Source organism: Carcharodon carcharias, chromosome 3, assembly GCF_017639515.1.
Source record: "Carcharodon carcharias isolate sCarCar2 chromosome 3, sCarCar2.pri, whole genome shotgun sequence".
NCBI classification, from domain to species: domain Eukaryota; kingdom Metazoa; phylum Chordata; class Chondrichthyes; order Lamniformes; family Lamnidae; genus Carcharodon; species Carcharodon carcharias.
The window spans coordinates 65,333,421-65,349,757 of record NC_054469.1 but is presented as its reverse complement, the minus strand read 5'-3'; the positions used below and the strand labels follow the sequence as shown (position 1 = coordinate 65,349,757).

Below are 16,337 nucleotides of genomic sequence, written 5' to 3'. Positions count from 1 at the left end.
TTGGAACTGCAGAGATTCTGTTTGAGATATGTGTAAGTCATCTACAAACCAATATTGACCATGTGTTCAGTTCCTATTTCGGTGTCATTTTTCATTATTATTTCAGCAATCTTTATAAATATGTTTCATTGGACTGAGTTTCTAGGGCTAAGCCAAGGACAAGATATGGACAAATTTGATCCTTTTAAATTCACTAATGTGATGTGGGCATCACTGGCTAGGCCAGCATTTATTGCCCATCCCTAATTGCCCTTGAGAAGGTGGTGGTGAGCCACCTTCTTGAACCGCTGCAGTCCACGTGGTGTAGGTACACCCACAGTGCTGTTACGGAGGGAGTTCCAGGATTTTGACCCAGCAACAGTGAAGGAGCAGTGATATATTTCCAAGTCAGGATGATAAGTCGCTTGGAGGGGAGCTTTCAGGTGGTGGTGTTCTCATCTATCTGCTGCCCTTGTTCTTCTAAGTGGTAGCGGTTGTGGGTTTGTAAGGTGCTGTCTAAGGAGTCTTAGTGAGTTTTTGCAGTGCATCTTCTAGATGGTACACACTGCTGCCATTGATAGTCGGCGGTGGAGGGAGTGAATGTTTGTGGAAGGGGTGCCAATCAAGTGGGCTGCTTTGTCCTGGATGGTCAAGCTTCTTGAGTGTTGTTGGAGCTGCACTCATCCAGGCAAGCGGAAAATATTCCATCACACTCCTGACTTGTGCCTTGTAGATGGTGGACAGGCTTTGTGAAGTCAGAAGGTGAGTAGCTTTCTTCCTGAATCAGTTTGGAGGATTTCATCAGAAACAACTTTAACAGGACAAATCAAAGAAAGCACCGCTGACTCCAAACTATTTTATTGCATTAAGGAATGATGGGATATTCCTTTACATAAATGGGCACATTTACAGTTCTGATTCTCAGAGTGTGAATATTTTTCTTTTTGTGGGTTATTTACTTTAGCCATGTGTAACCAGTAATAAGGTTGGCATCAGTGCTAATGCAAGAAATCTGGCCAATTCTGACTTATGAAAAGCAAAAAAATCCTGCAAGTACTAGAAATCAGCAACAAAAATTTAAAAAAACTAGATACACAGGTTAAAAACAAAAAACTGCGGATGATGGAAATCCAAATCAAAAACAGAATTACCTGGAACAACTCAGCAGGTCTGGCAGCATCGGCGGAGAATAAAAGAGTTGACGTTTCGAGTCCTCATGACCCTTCAACAGAACTGTTGAAGGGTCATGAGGACTCGAAACGTCAACTCTTTTCTTCTCCACCGATGTTGCCAGACCTGAGTTTTTCCAGGTAATTCTGTTTTTGTTTTAGATACACAGGTTGATTAGCAATTGTACTGAACAGATGAGAAAGGAATTATGGTATCCAGGAATAGAAGAAAGATGGGTAAATGTGTTGAGATTTTTGTTTTAAGGTAGGGGAAAGGGAAAGAGAATCTGCTTACCCATTTTGTTTTTCTCATTTTGGAACTGGTGGATCCACCTTCTTTGGCTAGTATTTTCTATCTCAATTTCAAACCTATTTTTGTTAGGCCTCTCGTTGGCTACTGTTTGCATATTCTTTGTTTCTTTAATGTATATTGGATAAAATGATCTTTTGATAACTCCAGTGATAATGGCTCTCTATATCTGTCTGTTAGTGGTATTTAATAAATTATATTGCCCACTTTTCTGAACCAATATGCCTTTCCATCTGTTATTTTCTGGTTCTGATGACGTGTATGTCCCTCGACTACCTTTGGGTGTGTCCAGCTATATTCTGGATTCAAAGATAACATCAGTCACACTTCCAAAGAGACACAACAGCATCATGTGTGCAACATCCAGCTACTTCACTTCAGCTGTTCAAAAGTAAGGCTTAAAGGCAGATGTTGTTTTCCCTTCTTTTCGAGTGCTCCAGATCCCACCAACACAGTGAAAAGATTTCTCACCTCCTCCAAACTGTTTTTCAGTGATTTTAAATCAATGACATCTCAGTTACCTACTCATCAGAGGGAATAGTTTGGCTCTATGAAAACCTCTCATCATCTTGAAAACCTCTATTGGGTCACTGCTTTGCTCTCCATCATATATACATATTGATTGTCCTTCCATTGGACTTCCATTGGATTGATCCACGATTATGCTTGGCAAAGCCTGCAATGGTTTGCTGTTGCCTTCTGTAGTATGGCTGACCAGGAAACTCTCCTTCTCTTGCTGCCTGCCTTCAGGCATATTGGAAGGATTTAAAGGCTAAAAATCAACCTGTTTGGCCAAGTTATGAACGTACATTCCATGGTCTGAAGTGGGACATGAACCCGGAGCTTCTGGCCCAGAGATAGGAATACTAGGTAGCTCCTGCCTGCTATTGATACTAGTATCAATACTAGTATTGATACTAGTTTCTAATTAACAGCTGAATCATTCAAATCAAGAAAGCATTGATTTATTGGGCTATTAGGAAAGAAATCTCCCAGTTCTTCAAGCTGAGGCTTGCTTACCGTGTGAGGGCAGTTGGGCAGGGGCAAGTGTGGAAAAGGTCACAAACAAGGATTTGAACATGAAGATGAAAATATAAAAAATGGAGATGTGGCAGGATGGGAAGCAATGTGGATCAGTGAACACAGGTGTGATAGTTAAGCGGAATCAGATAAAGGTTTGGATGTGGTCAACAGAACTTAGCAACAGCTGAGATTTATGGAGGACGGGACCCTAGCTAGGATGGCATTGAATTGGAATATTGCTGAAAAGGGAGACCAAGTCACCAAAGCTTTTTGTCTTGCACTCATTGGGACAAATACAAGAATGCCAAATTTCAAAAGATCGCAACAATTTATGATACAAAAGAAAAGGTGCTCATTGGTTGGCAAGTTGCTTTTGCACTATAAAAGCTGTTGTACCATTCTATCACATAAAGCATATACTATATTTGACTTCCTTCTAGAACATATTGCTTTTAGATCACATTTTTAAATATGCTAAAAGAGAGGCAAAGCCTCATTAACACCCTCCATACAGTTAATGTGCATAGTCTTGGCTCTTATCTTCAAATTCCTATTGGCAGGGAAATGGAAAATAAAAGTCCAGAGAAATAACATTAAAATTTACCATATTTGTTCCCGGACTTTAAGTTTCATGTCTCTTGACAATTTGGCTAATGTTTTCCATTTTCCAAACCTTAGTAGTAACATTCTGCAAATGCATATTTTAGTGTGAACTGTTATTATTTTCATTACACAAACATTCTCATTTTAAGCAATGCTTCTGATTTAGTGGAAGAGGCTGCAAAATGTAAGGGGCCAGGGGTGGGGGCTAACCTCAAAGAAGACCTCAATGAGACATCTTTCTTGACATGCAAGTAATTAAATGTTGTTTAATGGATATTCCTAGCATCATGCTACAGTGATATCATAAAGTTGTCCATACAGCCAATCGCATTAAGGAATTCTCACAGTCAACCAGGAAACGAACAGCACCTATAATCAAATAATCAAGATTCTTGCGATTGTCCTGATGAGTGCAAGACGAAGAGTGTCCTGCAGTCAGTGTCGCGGTGAAGCAGTCTAAGAAGAGTGCCCTGCAGTCAGCATCACGGTGAAGCAGTCTGGGAAGAGTATTCTGCAGTCAGCATCATGGTGAAGCAGTCTGGGAAGTGTCCTGCAGTCAGCATCGCGATGAAGCAGTCTGGGAAGAGTGTCCTGCAGTCAGCGTCACGGTGAAGCAGTCTGGGAAGAGTGTCCTGTAGTCAGTTCTTGTTGAAAATAACAAGAATGACATCACAAGACAGTGCAAGAGAGCGGTGGAGAGGTCAGAAGCAGCGCAAGCGCAGGGAAGCTTGAAAAAGTGACTTCAGCACAAAGGTGAGAGCTGATTGGTGAGTAGTGGGTAAGCGTTTTTCTCCAGCTTTTTTCTCCACTTTAAAATAGATTAAGCTAAGAAAAGGTAAGAGCTCTAGTTTTTATTTAAATACATAAAGAATTTAACATTTTTTTACTGTATTTAACTTGAAGTAATTTTTTTTTCCACTAGAGGCATGGCAGGGCAGCTCAGTCCCCGTGTTATGCACTGCCTGCAACATGTGGGAAGTCCTAGATGCTCCTTGCGCTCTGACCAACCATGTGTGCAGGAAGTGCCACCAGCTACAGCTACTTGAGCTCCGAGTTTCAGAGCTTGAGCAGCAGCAAGGTGCATCCGCAAGGCTGAGAGTTTCATGGATAGCACATTTTTAGGCGAGGTCACCCCACAGCTTACGGAAGTGCAGACAGAGAGGGAATGGGTAAATTGCAGTCAGAAGAAAGGTGTCTGTTGAGTAGTCAGGAAATCCTGAGGGTACATCTCGCTCGAGAACCGTTGTTCTGTGTTGGAAAATGGTGAGATTGACAGTTCCTCTGGGGAGTGCAGCCACGCTCATGACACTGTGAGTGGCTCAGCTGCACAGGACAGGAGGAAAAAGAGGGGAAGAGCAATAGTGGTAGGAGACTCAATAGTAAGGGGAACATTTCTGCGGCTGTAGACGTGACTCCAGGACAGTATGTTGCCTCCCTGGTGCTAGGGTTAAGGATGTCAATGGACAGCTGCAGGACATTCTAAAAGGGGAGGGCAAACAGACAGAGATCCTGGTACATATTGGTACCAACAACATAGGTAGAAAGAGGGACAAGGTCCTGCAAGCAGAATTTAGAGAGCAGATTAAAAAACAGGACCTCAAAGGTAGTAATCTCTGGATTACTTCGGGTGCCACGAGCTAGTGAGGATAAAAATAGGAGGTTAGTTTAGATAAATGCGCGGCTGAAGAGGTATTGCAGGAGGGAGAGCTTTAGATTTCTAGGACATTGGGGCCCTTGGGGCGGTGGGACTTGTACAAGGCAGACAGGTTGCACCTGAATTGGAATAGGACCGACATCCTTGCAGGGAGGTTTGCTAGTGCTGTTGGGGAGGGTTTAAACTAACTTTGGCAGGGGGATGAGATCCTGAGAGGAGGTACAGCAAGGGAAGATGCACAGCCAAAATTAGAAGAGAGAGCAAGTGGGTCTGGGAGGCATATAAATTATAGGCCAGTTAAAGCACAAGGGAGTTTGGCACAGTTGAATGGTATTTATTGTAATGCAAGGAGTCTGACGATGATGTGTTCTATATGGATTTCAGCAAAGCCTTTGACAAGGTCCCACATGGGAGACTTATAAAGAAGGAAAATGCACATGGGATACAGGGTAATTTGATAAAGTGGTTTCAAAATTGGCTTAGTTGTAGGAGACAGAGGGTGATGACAGAAGGATGCTTCAGTGACTGGAAGCCAGTGTCCCGTCGCATACCATAGGGATCTGTGCTTGGTCCCCTATTATTTGTCATTTACATAAACGACATAGATGACTATGTGGGGGGTAGGATTAGTCAGTTTGCAGATGACACAAAGATTGGCCTGGTGGTTAATAATGAGGTTTAGTGTCTTCGGCTACAGGAAGATAAAGACGGGATGGTCAAATGGGCAGATAAGTGGCAGATGGAATATAACCCTGAAAAGTGTGAGGTGGTACACTTTGGAAGGAGTAATTTGACAAGGAAGTATTCAATGAACGGCATGACACTAGGAAGTTTTGAGGAACAAAGGGACCTTGGCATGTGTATCCATAGATCTCTGAAGGTGGAGGGGCATGTTAGTGGGGTGGTGAAAAGGGCATATGGGACAGTTGCCTTGATCAATCGAGGCATAGATTACAAAAGTAGGGAAATCAAGTTGGAGTTGGATAGAACCTTGGTGAGGCCACAGCTGGAGTACTGTGTGCAGTTTTGGTCGCTACATTATAGGAAGGATGTGATTGCTCTGGAGGGGGTGCAGAGGAGATTCACCAGGATGTTGCCTGGGATGAAACGTTTAAGTTAAGAAGAAAGTTGGATAGATTTCGGTTGTTTTCGTTGGAGCAGAGAAGACGGAGGGGCAACCTGATAGAGGTGTACAAGATTATGAGGGGTATGGACGGGTGGATAGGGAGCAGCTGTTCCCCTTAGTCGAAGGGTCGGTCACAAGGGGTCATAAGTTCAAGGTGAGGGGCAGGAGGTTTAGGGGGGATGTGAGGAAAAACATTTTTACCCAGAGGGTGGTGACAGTCTGGAATGCACAGGGTGGTGGAGGCGGGTTGCCTCACGTCCTTCAAAAAGTACCTGGATGAGCACTTGGCACGTCATAACATTCAAGGCTATGGGCCAAGTGCTGGTAAATGGGATTGGGTAGGTAGGTTAGGCGGTTCTCACGTGTCGGTGCAGACTTGATGGGCCGAAGGGCTTCTTCTGCACTGTGTGATTCTGTGAATAAGGCAGATGAGTTGAGGGCACAAATTAACGTGTGGAAGTATGATGTCATTGCTGTCACAGAGACATGGTTGAGAGAGGGACTGGATTGGCAGCTCAATATTCCAGGATATAGAGTCTTCAGGTGAGACAGGGAAGGAGGTAAAAGAGGGGGTATCGCAATATTAATCAAGGAATCAATTACAGCAGTAAAGAGGGATGACATCTTAGAAGGCTCCTCAAATGAAGCCATATGGGTAGAACTTAAAAACAAAAAAGGAACAATCACATTGCTGGGTGTGTACTATAGGCCCCCAAACAGTCAGAGAAAAATAGAAGAGCAGTTAAGTAGGAAAACTTCAGAGAAATGTAAAAATAATAGGATGGTAATAGTGGGGGATTTCAACTTCCCCAACATTAACTGGGGTAGTCATAGTGTGAAAGGTTTAGAGGGAGGGGAATTCTTAAAATGCATCCAGGAGAGCTTTTTAAGCCAGTACATAGAAGGTCCTTCAAGAGAGGGGGCGGTCCTGGACTTAATTTTAGGGAATGAAGCCAGGCAAGTGGTAGAAGTATCAGTGCAGGAGCATTTTGCAGATAGTGATCGTAACTCCGTTAGATTCAAGGCTGTTATGGAAAAGGACAAGGATAGGCCAGAAATCAGAGTACTAAATTGAGGGAAGGCCAATTTTGATAAGATTAGGGATGATTTGTCCCAAGTGGACTGGGAGCAGCTGCTTTTAGGTAAATCTGCATCAAAGCAGTGGGACTTATTCAAGGAGGAAATAGGGATAATACAGGGCCAACATATTCCAGTAAAGATAAAAGGTGGGACCAACAAATCCAGGGACCCTGGATGTCGAGGGATATACAGGATTGGATTAAGAGAAAAAGGGAGGCTTATAGCAGATACCAAGGGCTCAAAACAGCGGAAGGCCTAGGGAAGTATAGAATGTGTAGGGGGGAACTTAAACTGGAAATTAGGAAAGCAAAAAGGGGGCATGAAAAAACATTGGCAGGTAAAATAAAGCAAAATCCAAAGTTATTTTACAAGTACGTTAAGAGTAAGAGGATAACTAGGGAAAGAGAAGGATCATTCAGGACCATAGTGGTAATTTGAGAGTGCAGCCGGAAGACATAGGTAGGGTTCTAAATGAATACTTTGTGTCGGTGTTCACAAGTGAGAGGGATGACATGGGTATGGAAATCAGGCAGAAGGACTGTGATATAATTAAAGAAATTAGCATAGAAAGGAAGGAGGTTCGAAGTGGTCTGGCAGATAAGGTAGATCTCCAGGCCTGGATGAAATGTATCCCAGGCTGTTGAGTGAGGCAAGGGAGGAGATATCAGGGGCGCTGGCAATAATTTTCAATACCTCTCTGGTCACAGGAGAGGTGCCAGAGGACTGGAGGACAGCCAATGCTGTACCGTTATTCAAGAAGGGAGGAAGGAATAAACCAGGGAACTACAGGCCAATCAGTCTAACCTCAGTGGTGGGGAAACTATTGGAAGCAATTCTGAGGGACAGAATCAATCTACACTTGGAGAGGCAGGGATTAATCAAGGACAGTCAGCATGGTTTTGTTAAGGGGAGGTCATGTCGGACCAATTTGATTGAACTTTTCGAAGAAGTGACCAGGTGTATAGATGAGGGCAATGCATTTAACGTAGTCTACTTGGAATTCAGCAAGGCTTCTGATAAGGTCCCGCATGGGAGACTGATAACAAAGGTAAGAGCCCATGGGATCCAAGGCAATTTGGTGAATTGGATCCAGAGTTGGCTGAGTGGCAGGAAGCACAGGGTGATAGTCAAAGGGCGTTTTTGTGACGGGATGCCTATGTCCAGTGGGGTTCCACAGGGATCATTGTTGGGTCCCGTGCTGTTTGTGGTATATATAAACGATTTAGATTTGAATGTAGGACGGTTGGTCAGTAAGTTTGCGGATGACTCGAAAATTGGTAGCGTGGGGAATAGTGAGGAGGATAGCCTTAGATTACAGGAGGATATAGACAGGCTGGTCAGATGGGCTGATCAGTGGCAAATGGAATTTAATCCGGATAACTGTGAGGTGATGCACTTGGGCAGGACAAATAAGACACGGGAATACATGATGAATGGTAGGGCCCTGAGAAGTACCGAGGATCAAGGGGACCTTGGTGTACATGTCCACCAGTCCCTTAAGGTAGCGGGACAGGTAGATAAGGTGGTTAAGAGAGCATATGGGACACTTGCCTTTATTAGCCGAGGCATAGAATATAAGAGCAGGGAGGTTATGCTGGAACTGTAGCTGGAACTGTATAAAATGGTGGTTAGGCCACAGCTAGAGTATTGCGTGCAGTTCTGTAATCCGCATTATAAGAAGGATGTGATTGCACTAGTGTGCACAGAAGATTTGCCAGGATGTTGCCTGGGCTGGGCAGTTTTAGTTATGAGGCGAGATTGAATAGACTGGGGTTATTTTCCCTGGAACAGAGGAGATTGAGGGGGGACATGATTGAGGTGTATAAAATTATGAGAGGCATATATAGGGTAGACAGGAAGGAACTTTTCTCCTTGGTGGAGGGATCAATAACCAGGGGGCATAGATTTAAGGTAATGGGCAGGAGGTTTAGAGGGGATGTGGGGAAGAATTTTTTCACCCAGAGGGTAGTGGGAATCTGGAACTCACTGCCTGAAAGAGTGGTAGAGGCAGAAACCCTCATAACATTTAAGTATTCGGATGTGCACTTGCGATGCCATGGCATACAAGGCTTTGGGCCTAGTGCTGGAAAATGGGGTTAGAATAGTTAGGTACTTGTTTGATCAGCGCAGACATGATGGGCCAACGGGCCTTTTTCTATGCAGTAGACCTCTATGACTCTATGACTATGACTCTAAGATCAAATCTAACAGTGATCTGAGTGGAAAAGGGGAGGTTCTTGCTAAATCAATTGATTCCACTGATTGCCAGCTTTGGGTTGTGGAGGGTAGAGGTGAATTCCACAACGTGTTAGTGAATGGCGGATTCCAACTTCAAGATTTTCACGTTAATCTGTGCTTGTGCTAAATCCTGAAGGTGCAGTCAGATTCAGAAGAGTAATGATGGTGAATGCTGACAGCTTGATGTCAAAAACACGGCAAATTTCGGCCGTTATGCAGTGAACTATTGGGAAATGGTACTTCTATGAAACAGCCTCCGTGGGACAACAGTGAAAGCAGATAGTGTTCAAATGGAAAATAATATTTTAGGATACTGCATATGAGTAATTTGAGACATGACATGACAAGTGTACTTGGGAGGAAGAGTAGCACTAGCATCTTTTTGACACTTCACATCTGAATCTATTATAGATTAATTTATAGTTATCGATTGCTATGATTAGGCAACAACTCCATTATTGCTACATCGCCAGAACGTTAAAAGTAAAATAGAGGGAGCTTCATTTTTTAAATCGCCTAGCAATCCCTATGTTCCTAAGTGTGCTACCTTTTGTTATAGTGTTAAACTACAGTTAAACTAATGTTGTCTACAAATTAAATGTTGGTTGGACTGTCTGTGCCTGGAAGGAGATCTCCTAGAAGGCTATATCACTAAAACATTATCTAGCCATTTACTATATTGCTTTGTGTGGAAGCTGCATGTGTGCATATTGGCTGCCAAACTTCCTACATTACAGCAGTGACTACATTTAAAATAGCTTAGTTGACTGTGAAATGCATTGGGAGATCCTGAGGTTGCGAAGGTGCTATATAAATGCAAATTCCTTCTGTCATAGAATAAATTTTTCCAAGGTAATTTTTTTAAAAGTTCTGAATTTTGATTGCTGTCCAACACACTCTACTTTCCCTGTTTCCCTTTGTTGGCGCTTGTTGTTCTTTCATAATGTTCAGTTTGAGAAAAAAAAATACTAAATGGTGTTTTTATTATTAATAGCATTGGATCAAGCAATCAAGGCCATAGAAAAAAAACACAAAAAATGTTTAAAATGGTTGTTATTTCTCACAAATAAAGCATGTAAATGTTAGTGTTGAAATTGTTTCAATAGAGTTCATGCTTTACGTTAATGATTAAAAACAGCTGTCCCCATTTGGGGGAAGTGTTAGGGTTTCATTACAAGAGTATAAAAAAGGTGTTCACACTGGATATCAGGGGAATTGGAAGGGTCTGTGTCTTTACTCTGCATCCTTGGAAATAAATCAGTACTAAGGTACAGACTAGCTTCAGACTCATTCTTTCCCCAACATACTGATATTTGATTTATCATGGTAGCAAAGGCTGAACAGTAAACACTAGTGATTAGTTGTTGAATAAGAAATTTTGTCGCTATCCTCCATAAGGTAAAAATAGCATACCACTTCTGAAAACCTCAGTTATAAAATGGCAGAAGGATGAGGCAAAATTTCAGGTTTTGGCTATCCACTGGTTTTGTTTCCAGAGGTGGAACCACATCAGCAATGGAAAAATGAAGTTGAAATGTGGATACGAGTTACCTCGTTATTCCGGAGGAAACAAGGTATGGCCCTGGTTTTGTCACTTCCTGCAAGAAGATTAGGAATCTTCAGAATTAGATGTGGATGACTTGGACACTGAAGAGGGATGAACCCTTCTGTTACAGTGGTTGGATAAATTTTGCAAAAAGGATAATTTTTTGAAAGCATATGAAGTATGGTCAACTTTTGATAGATTTTAGAAGACAGATGATCAGTCCATGGAGGAATATATTATGGACTTTTATAAATGGTATAAGAGACTGAAAAAGTTTAACCTTGGAAATCCTGGAGTCTGTATTGCCTTTGAAGTCACTGGACTGTGCATGCATTTCTCAAGTTGATAAGACTTGGTTTTTGTTAGGGGTTCAATTTCAGGGTGCAGGATTTTTAGGTCGACGTGCGGGCGAAATTGACGGGCGCGGGAGTAGCCGGGGAACGGACCACTGCCTGCGATTGGCCCCCGACCGCAATTTCATGCTGTTGGCCAATTAATGGCCAGCCAGAGTGAAACACGTGCTGAAATGCTCAGCTATGACAGGATGGGGGTGGGAGGAGGGCAGGCACTAACATAGGCGCTGGGGAACGTGGAATGAAAGCTCCCTGAAGACAGAGAGCTGCCTCAGAGAGCTGAAGAATTTAAAACCAATAAATAAAGATTTTAAAACGCGGAAAAAAAGGTCCACGCATCACAATCAGTCACCTGAACATATACATGATAAATTCTGTACATACATTTTATTTTTTATTTATTAACGGAAACCTCATACTGCCCTTGGATGAGGTTTAATCAAAAATGTAAAGTCCACCTGGCAGATTCGCTCGTCCGCCAACTGTAAGATTGGATGGACCACGAAAAATCAGGGACAATTAGAACTGGGAGTCTGAATCCAGTGATGAATATTTTGGTTGTGGATTTATTCAACTGCGCAGTGCTGGATAGCAGTTACACTTCCACAGTGTGTGGGTGGATTGGCTTAATTGCTACCCCGAATCCCTTGATGTGGCAGACCGGGTGCAAGGTTAAGGGGTATGGAAACTTAATTGCCCTCTTAATTGTCGAAGGGCACGTTTCTGACTCCTGCATCCGCCGACCGAAATATCGCATGCAGGATGATATCAGGACACTTGCCTGACATCATCACATGCTATTTTAGGCTCGAGCGGGTCGGGCAAGCACCACATGCCGAGCTTAAAATTCTGCCCATGGAAAACACTTGTTCCTAGACCAGATAGCTGCTGCGCTAAACAATTTTTGGGAAACCAGTCATTTCCAACGATGTTTCTATCAAATACAGACAACTCTGCTGCAAAGCAAAGGATGGAAGACTCCGCGATTACCGAAATTTGAGATCATCAAAATGGTAGATGCAGATTTCAGTATAAAGACGGAGTTGTTGACAGGTGGTCCAAAGGTGGTCGCACTTTTAGCAAATGTGAAAATAGAGATACAAAGCAGCTCTGGAAAGGTAACCATAGACACTTGAAGCCAAGAAATGCATGGGGGGAATGATTTATTGGTGTGATTCTAAATATCATTGCACAATGAATCGTCGTCAGCAAAATAATTGTGTTTTTGAAGGAACGCATAAAATAATGCTGAGAATGATGAAGGAATTGTGTTAGTCACTGGGAGTTTGAATCCAGTGATGAATATTTTGGATGTGGATTTATTGAACTGCGCAGTGCAGGATAGCAGTTATACTTCCACAGTGTGTGGGGTGAATTGGCATATCTGCTACCTGGAATCCCTCGATGAGGCAGACTAGGCACAAAGTTAAGGAGCATGGAAATTCCACCTGATTTAGGTTTGGGGATGACAACACATTGACGTCTTTAAATCTTCAATTCAGGCCATTACTGCCTGCCGTTGAGAAAACTAGGTATTTCTCATCAGGGGTTCCAAGCAGCATTGTTAACTTTTGGGGATAAAAGTTTGGTGGACAAGAAAAGGATTACCTGGAAGTTAAACGAACTGATTGCACATCCAGCATCATCACAGAAATTGAAAGCTTTGTTGCAAGACGCTGGAGTAATTGATAAAGAATATGGCACACCTATTGAGCAAGTTACGGCTCAATGTGACATTTGTATTGAATATCAAACACCACCACCATGTCCTTTGAGAGTCTGCCATTGGCCAGGGAAATTAATGAGGTAGTGGCAATGGACTTAAAAGCATCGGACAAGGATAGATATGGTGACTAGATTTAGCCCATCTACAATAATAAATGGCATGGGCAAGCAGACCATTGTAGGCAAGGTCATGGAGAAACAGGTGGGTACTGGATTAGGGACACTAGTGAAATTCCTAACAGATAATGGAGGAGAATTTGCAAATGGTGAATTTTGGGATGCGTAAAATTTGAATATCATGAATACTGCGGCTGAGATCCCATTCAGCAATGGCTTGTGTGAGAGGAACCATGCAGTAATCGATGAAATGTGACATAAGATATTGGCGGACCAACCAGACCAAGTTGCAAACGGTACTGGCATGGGCTGCTAATGCAAAAAAACCTTTACAAATGGCTGGGGTGTATAGTCTGTACCAACTGGTGAATGGCAAGAATCCAAAGTTCCCTTCAGTGTTATCGGATGCTCCCCCTGCTCTAGAAGGAATTACCATTAGCTCTATTTTCTTCTGCTCACTTAAATGCCTTACTCACAAGCAGTAAAGCATTCATCAAAGCTGAGGTTTCGGGAAGAATTAGGAGAGCATTGCGACACCACATAAGACCATCTGAGGTAAAATTTACTTCAGGTTATCTGGTTTATTATAAGAGAGAGGGGCAAAGGGAATGGAAAGGCCCAGGGCAAGTTATAGGACAAGAAGGGAAAACTGTTTTAATTCAACATGGGAATCAGACAATGGGTCACTGGAACGAATTATGAATTTGGAGATACTGACAAGGTGATAGAAGATGATGAAGCACCATTCGCATCGCATACTCATATTTTACAGGATAGAACCAGAGGGACAAGATATGATAGATCAGGGGTTAGATATCAGTAGCAAATCTGATGATGAACAGGGAAGGGCTATTTTTTCCAGGGGTCATTTGCCCAAAGTGGGTTCCCTGGTATCATACCACCCAGAAGGGTCAAATAACTGGAGGGATGCAACAATAGTGGGATAGGTAGGAAAATTTACTGGAAAATATAGGAATTGGTCAAATGTCCAGGATGGAGAAGCGGTGAAGTCCATTGACTGGGAGAATGGAGAACAAGAATGGAAAATAGGGAAGCATAACTCGAGTTACATTATTGGGTAGGGTGATGAATTCTGGGTGAGGAAGTGTTCACTTGGCGGATAGGATGTACAGTAGAAGCCCGGAAAGATTCCAACAGACATGTAGGGGTCGCAGCTTGATTAGACACCAGAGTAGAATGGAGAATGCAGTACCATGCAGTACAAAATAGTAAAACAGGAGTTATCACAACCGAGAGGTTTTTGTAAAGGTGAACAAGTTGGGGGATAAAGCTATATAGGAGCCTATAACAGAGGGAGTTGGATAGTTGGAGGAAGTTTGATGTGTATTCAGAAGTCTCAAATGGGGGTCTAACAACATTGTCACATAGGTGATTCTGCACGAAAAAAGTCTTACCGAATGGGACTTATAAGGCCAAGGCTAGGTCAGTGGCCAAGGGATTTGAAGAAAGCTTAGCAGATAATGAAATCAGAGTGGACTCAACCACAGCAGGGAAGGTAATTTTGAAAAAAAACTTTTTGACCCGTTTGGCACCATTTTCATGGAGTGTAAGGCCATAGATGTAAAAGCTGTGTTTCTGCAGGGTGATAACCTTCAGCGGGAAGTGTTTCTCAAACCTTCAAAGGAGATACCAGAAGTAGAAGGGAAGCTTTGGAATTTGAATAAGTGCGTACATAGTTTAAATGATACTTGCAGAGCTGGTACTTTGCAGTTCAAACAGTGTCGTTAAAGTTGGGTTGCCTCCAAATGAAGGCAGATGTTTTACTGGAACCATTATGGGAAACTTGTGGGCATCTACATAATGCAAGTTGATGACTTCCAATGGGGTGGCACTAGTGAGTTTCAGAACAAAGTTATTGACAAGATTAGAACAATTTTAAGGTTGGGAGTCAGGCTAATGGGGCCTTTAAATATATAGCATTAGAAATAAAACCCTGTGGATCTGAAATTACTTTACACCAGCAGTAATATTTAGAAAGTGTTAGCCCTATCACAGTTAAGAGGGCTATGTCCTCACAGAAAGATGCAGATGGTTCTAAAGATGAGGCAGACCAGCTGTACTGTCTGGTTAGAAAATTAAATTGGTTAGCCACACAAACAAGGCCGGTGCAAGCTGTTTTTGGAACTAAGTACTACAATGAAACATCCTAATGTTCAGGACAACTTACGATGAACAAAACATTAAAGTTAAAGGTAGAGAAATGTGTACTGAAGTGTCCATCGTTGGGTAACCCTAAGAATATGAAACTGATTGTGCTCAGTGACCCTTCTCACTCAAACCTTGATGGCTTTTCAAGTGCAGCAGTTTCATAATATTTCTTGTAGGAGAAAATGGGAACTGTTGCCCCTTGACCTGGGAAGGAAGAAAATAAACCTGGTAGTAAAGAATGCCCTGGCTGCAGAGACTCTTACCCTAGTAGAGGTGGTTTTTATGCCATTCTTTTTATTGAAAACATTATGGGAAATACTACATGGGGGAAACAACGATGGAAATATCCCAATAGAATGTTATATTGACATTCAATCATTGTGGGATCATGTATACTCCACAAAGAGTGTGAGTGTGAAAGGTTGCATATTGATATTAAGTCTAAAAGAAATGGTGGAGAAAAAGAAAATCTCTAAACTCTAATGGATTGATGCAACCATCAGTTATCAGATTGTTTTGCCAAAAGGAATATCTCAAGTGAAAATTACTGGAGGTACTAGAGGAGGGATGACTTAGGATATGAATTTTGAAAATGTGTGATTTATTTCTGTCTTCAGTTCTTTTTTTTAATCCGCAAAGAAAATACGCTTGAAGAATGGAATCTGTTAATGTGCAAATTGTGCTGCAATGGAGTTCATGTTTTAAATTGATAATTAAGAGATGTCCCCAGTCAGGACAATGCTAGGGTTTCATTACAAGAGTGTAAAAAGAGTATCAACACTTGATGTTAGGGGGAATTGGAATCTGTGTCTTTACCTTGCAGACTTGGGGAGAAAAAAAAATCAATCTCAAGGTATAGACTGGCTTCAGACTTATTCTTTCCTCAACATGCTGATATTGAATTTCAGTGACGACTAATGCATAAAAATTCACAAATTATATGGTTACAACTTACTTCAATTGTCTTGGCACAGAGGTAGGTATATGGAAAGTTGCGCTTGTAAACTTCATTAGCGACAGTATTGATATCAACCGCAGCGACAACTTTTGCAGCAATGCAACTTTCTATAACAAAGAAAATTCATGAATTGTAGTAAAACACTGCAAAGCTTTTTGAAAAACAAAATAGAACAACTAATTGCTTAGCTGTTGACCAGAGGTCACCGGTAACGGTTATTGGCTTAGTACAATGAGAAGAGTCAATTCTCTCTTAACTCTAAATTCGCTTTATTCATGTTGTTAGAT

At 42.1% G+C, this 16,337-nt stretch overlaps 1 protein-coding gene across 3 annotated transcripts in view; it reads right to left on the bottom strand.

Annotated features, from left to right (window-relative positions):
* trdmt1 (tRNA aspartic acid methyltransferase 1) overlaps positions 1-16,337 on the bottom strand; it is a 100,902-nt gene that overhangs the window by 34,617 nt on the left and 49,948 nt on the right. For all 3 annotated transcript variants that reach the window (XR_005942602.1, XM_041183825.1, XM_041183826.1), the window contains exon 2: positions 16,048-16,157. Coding sequence is in view for 2 of the 3 variants with exons in the window: in XM_041183825.1 (XP_041039759.1) it covers positions 16,048-16,157 (110 nt within the window). In the remaining variant the exon portion in view is untranslated. The remainder of the gene's footprint in view (positions 1-16,047; positions 16,158-16,337) is intronic.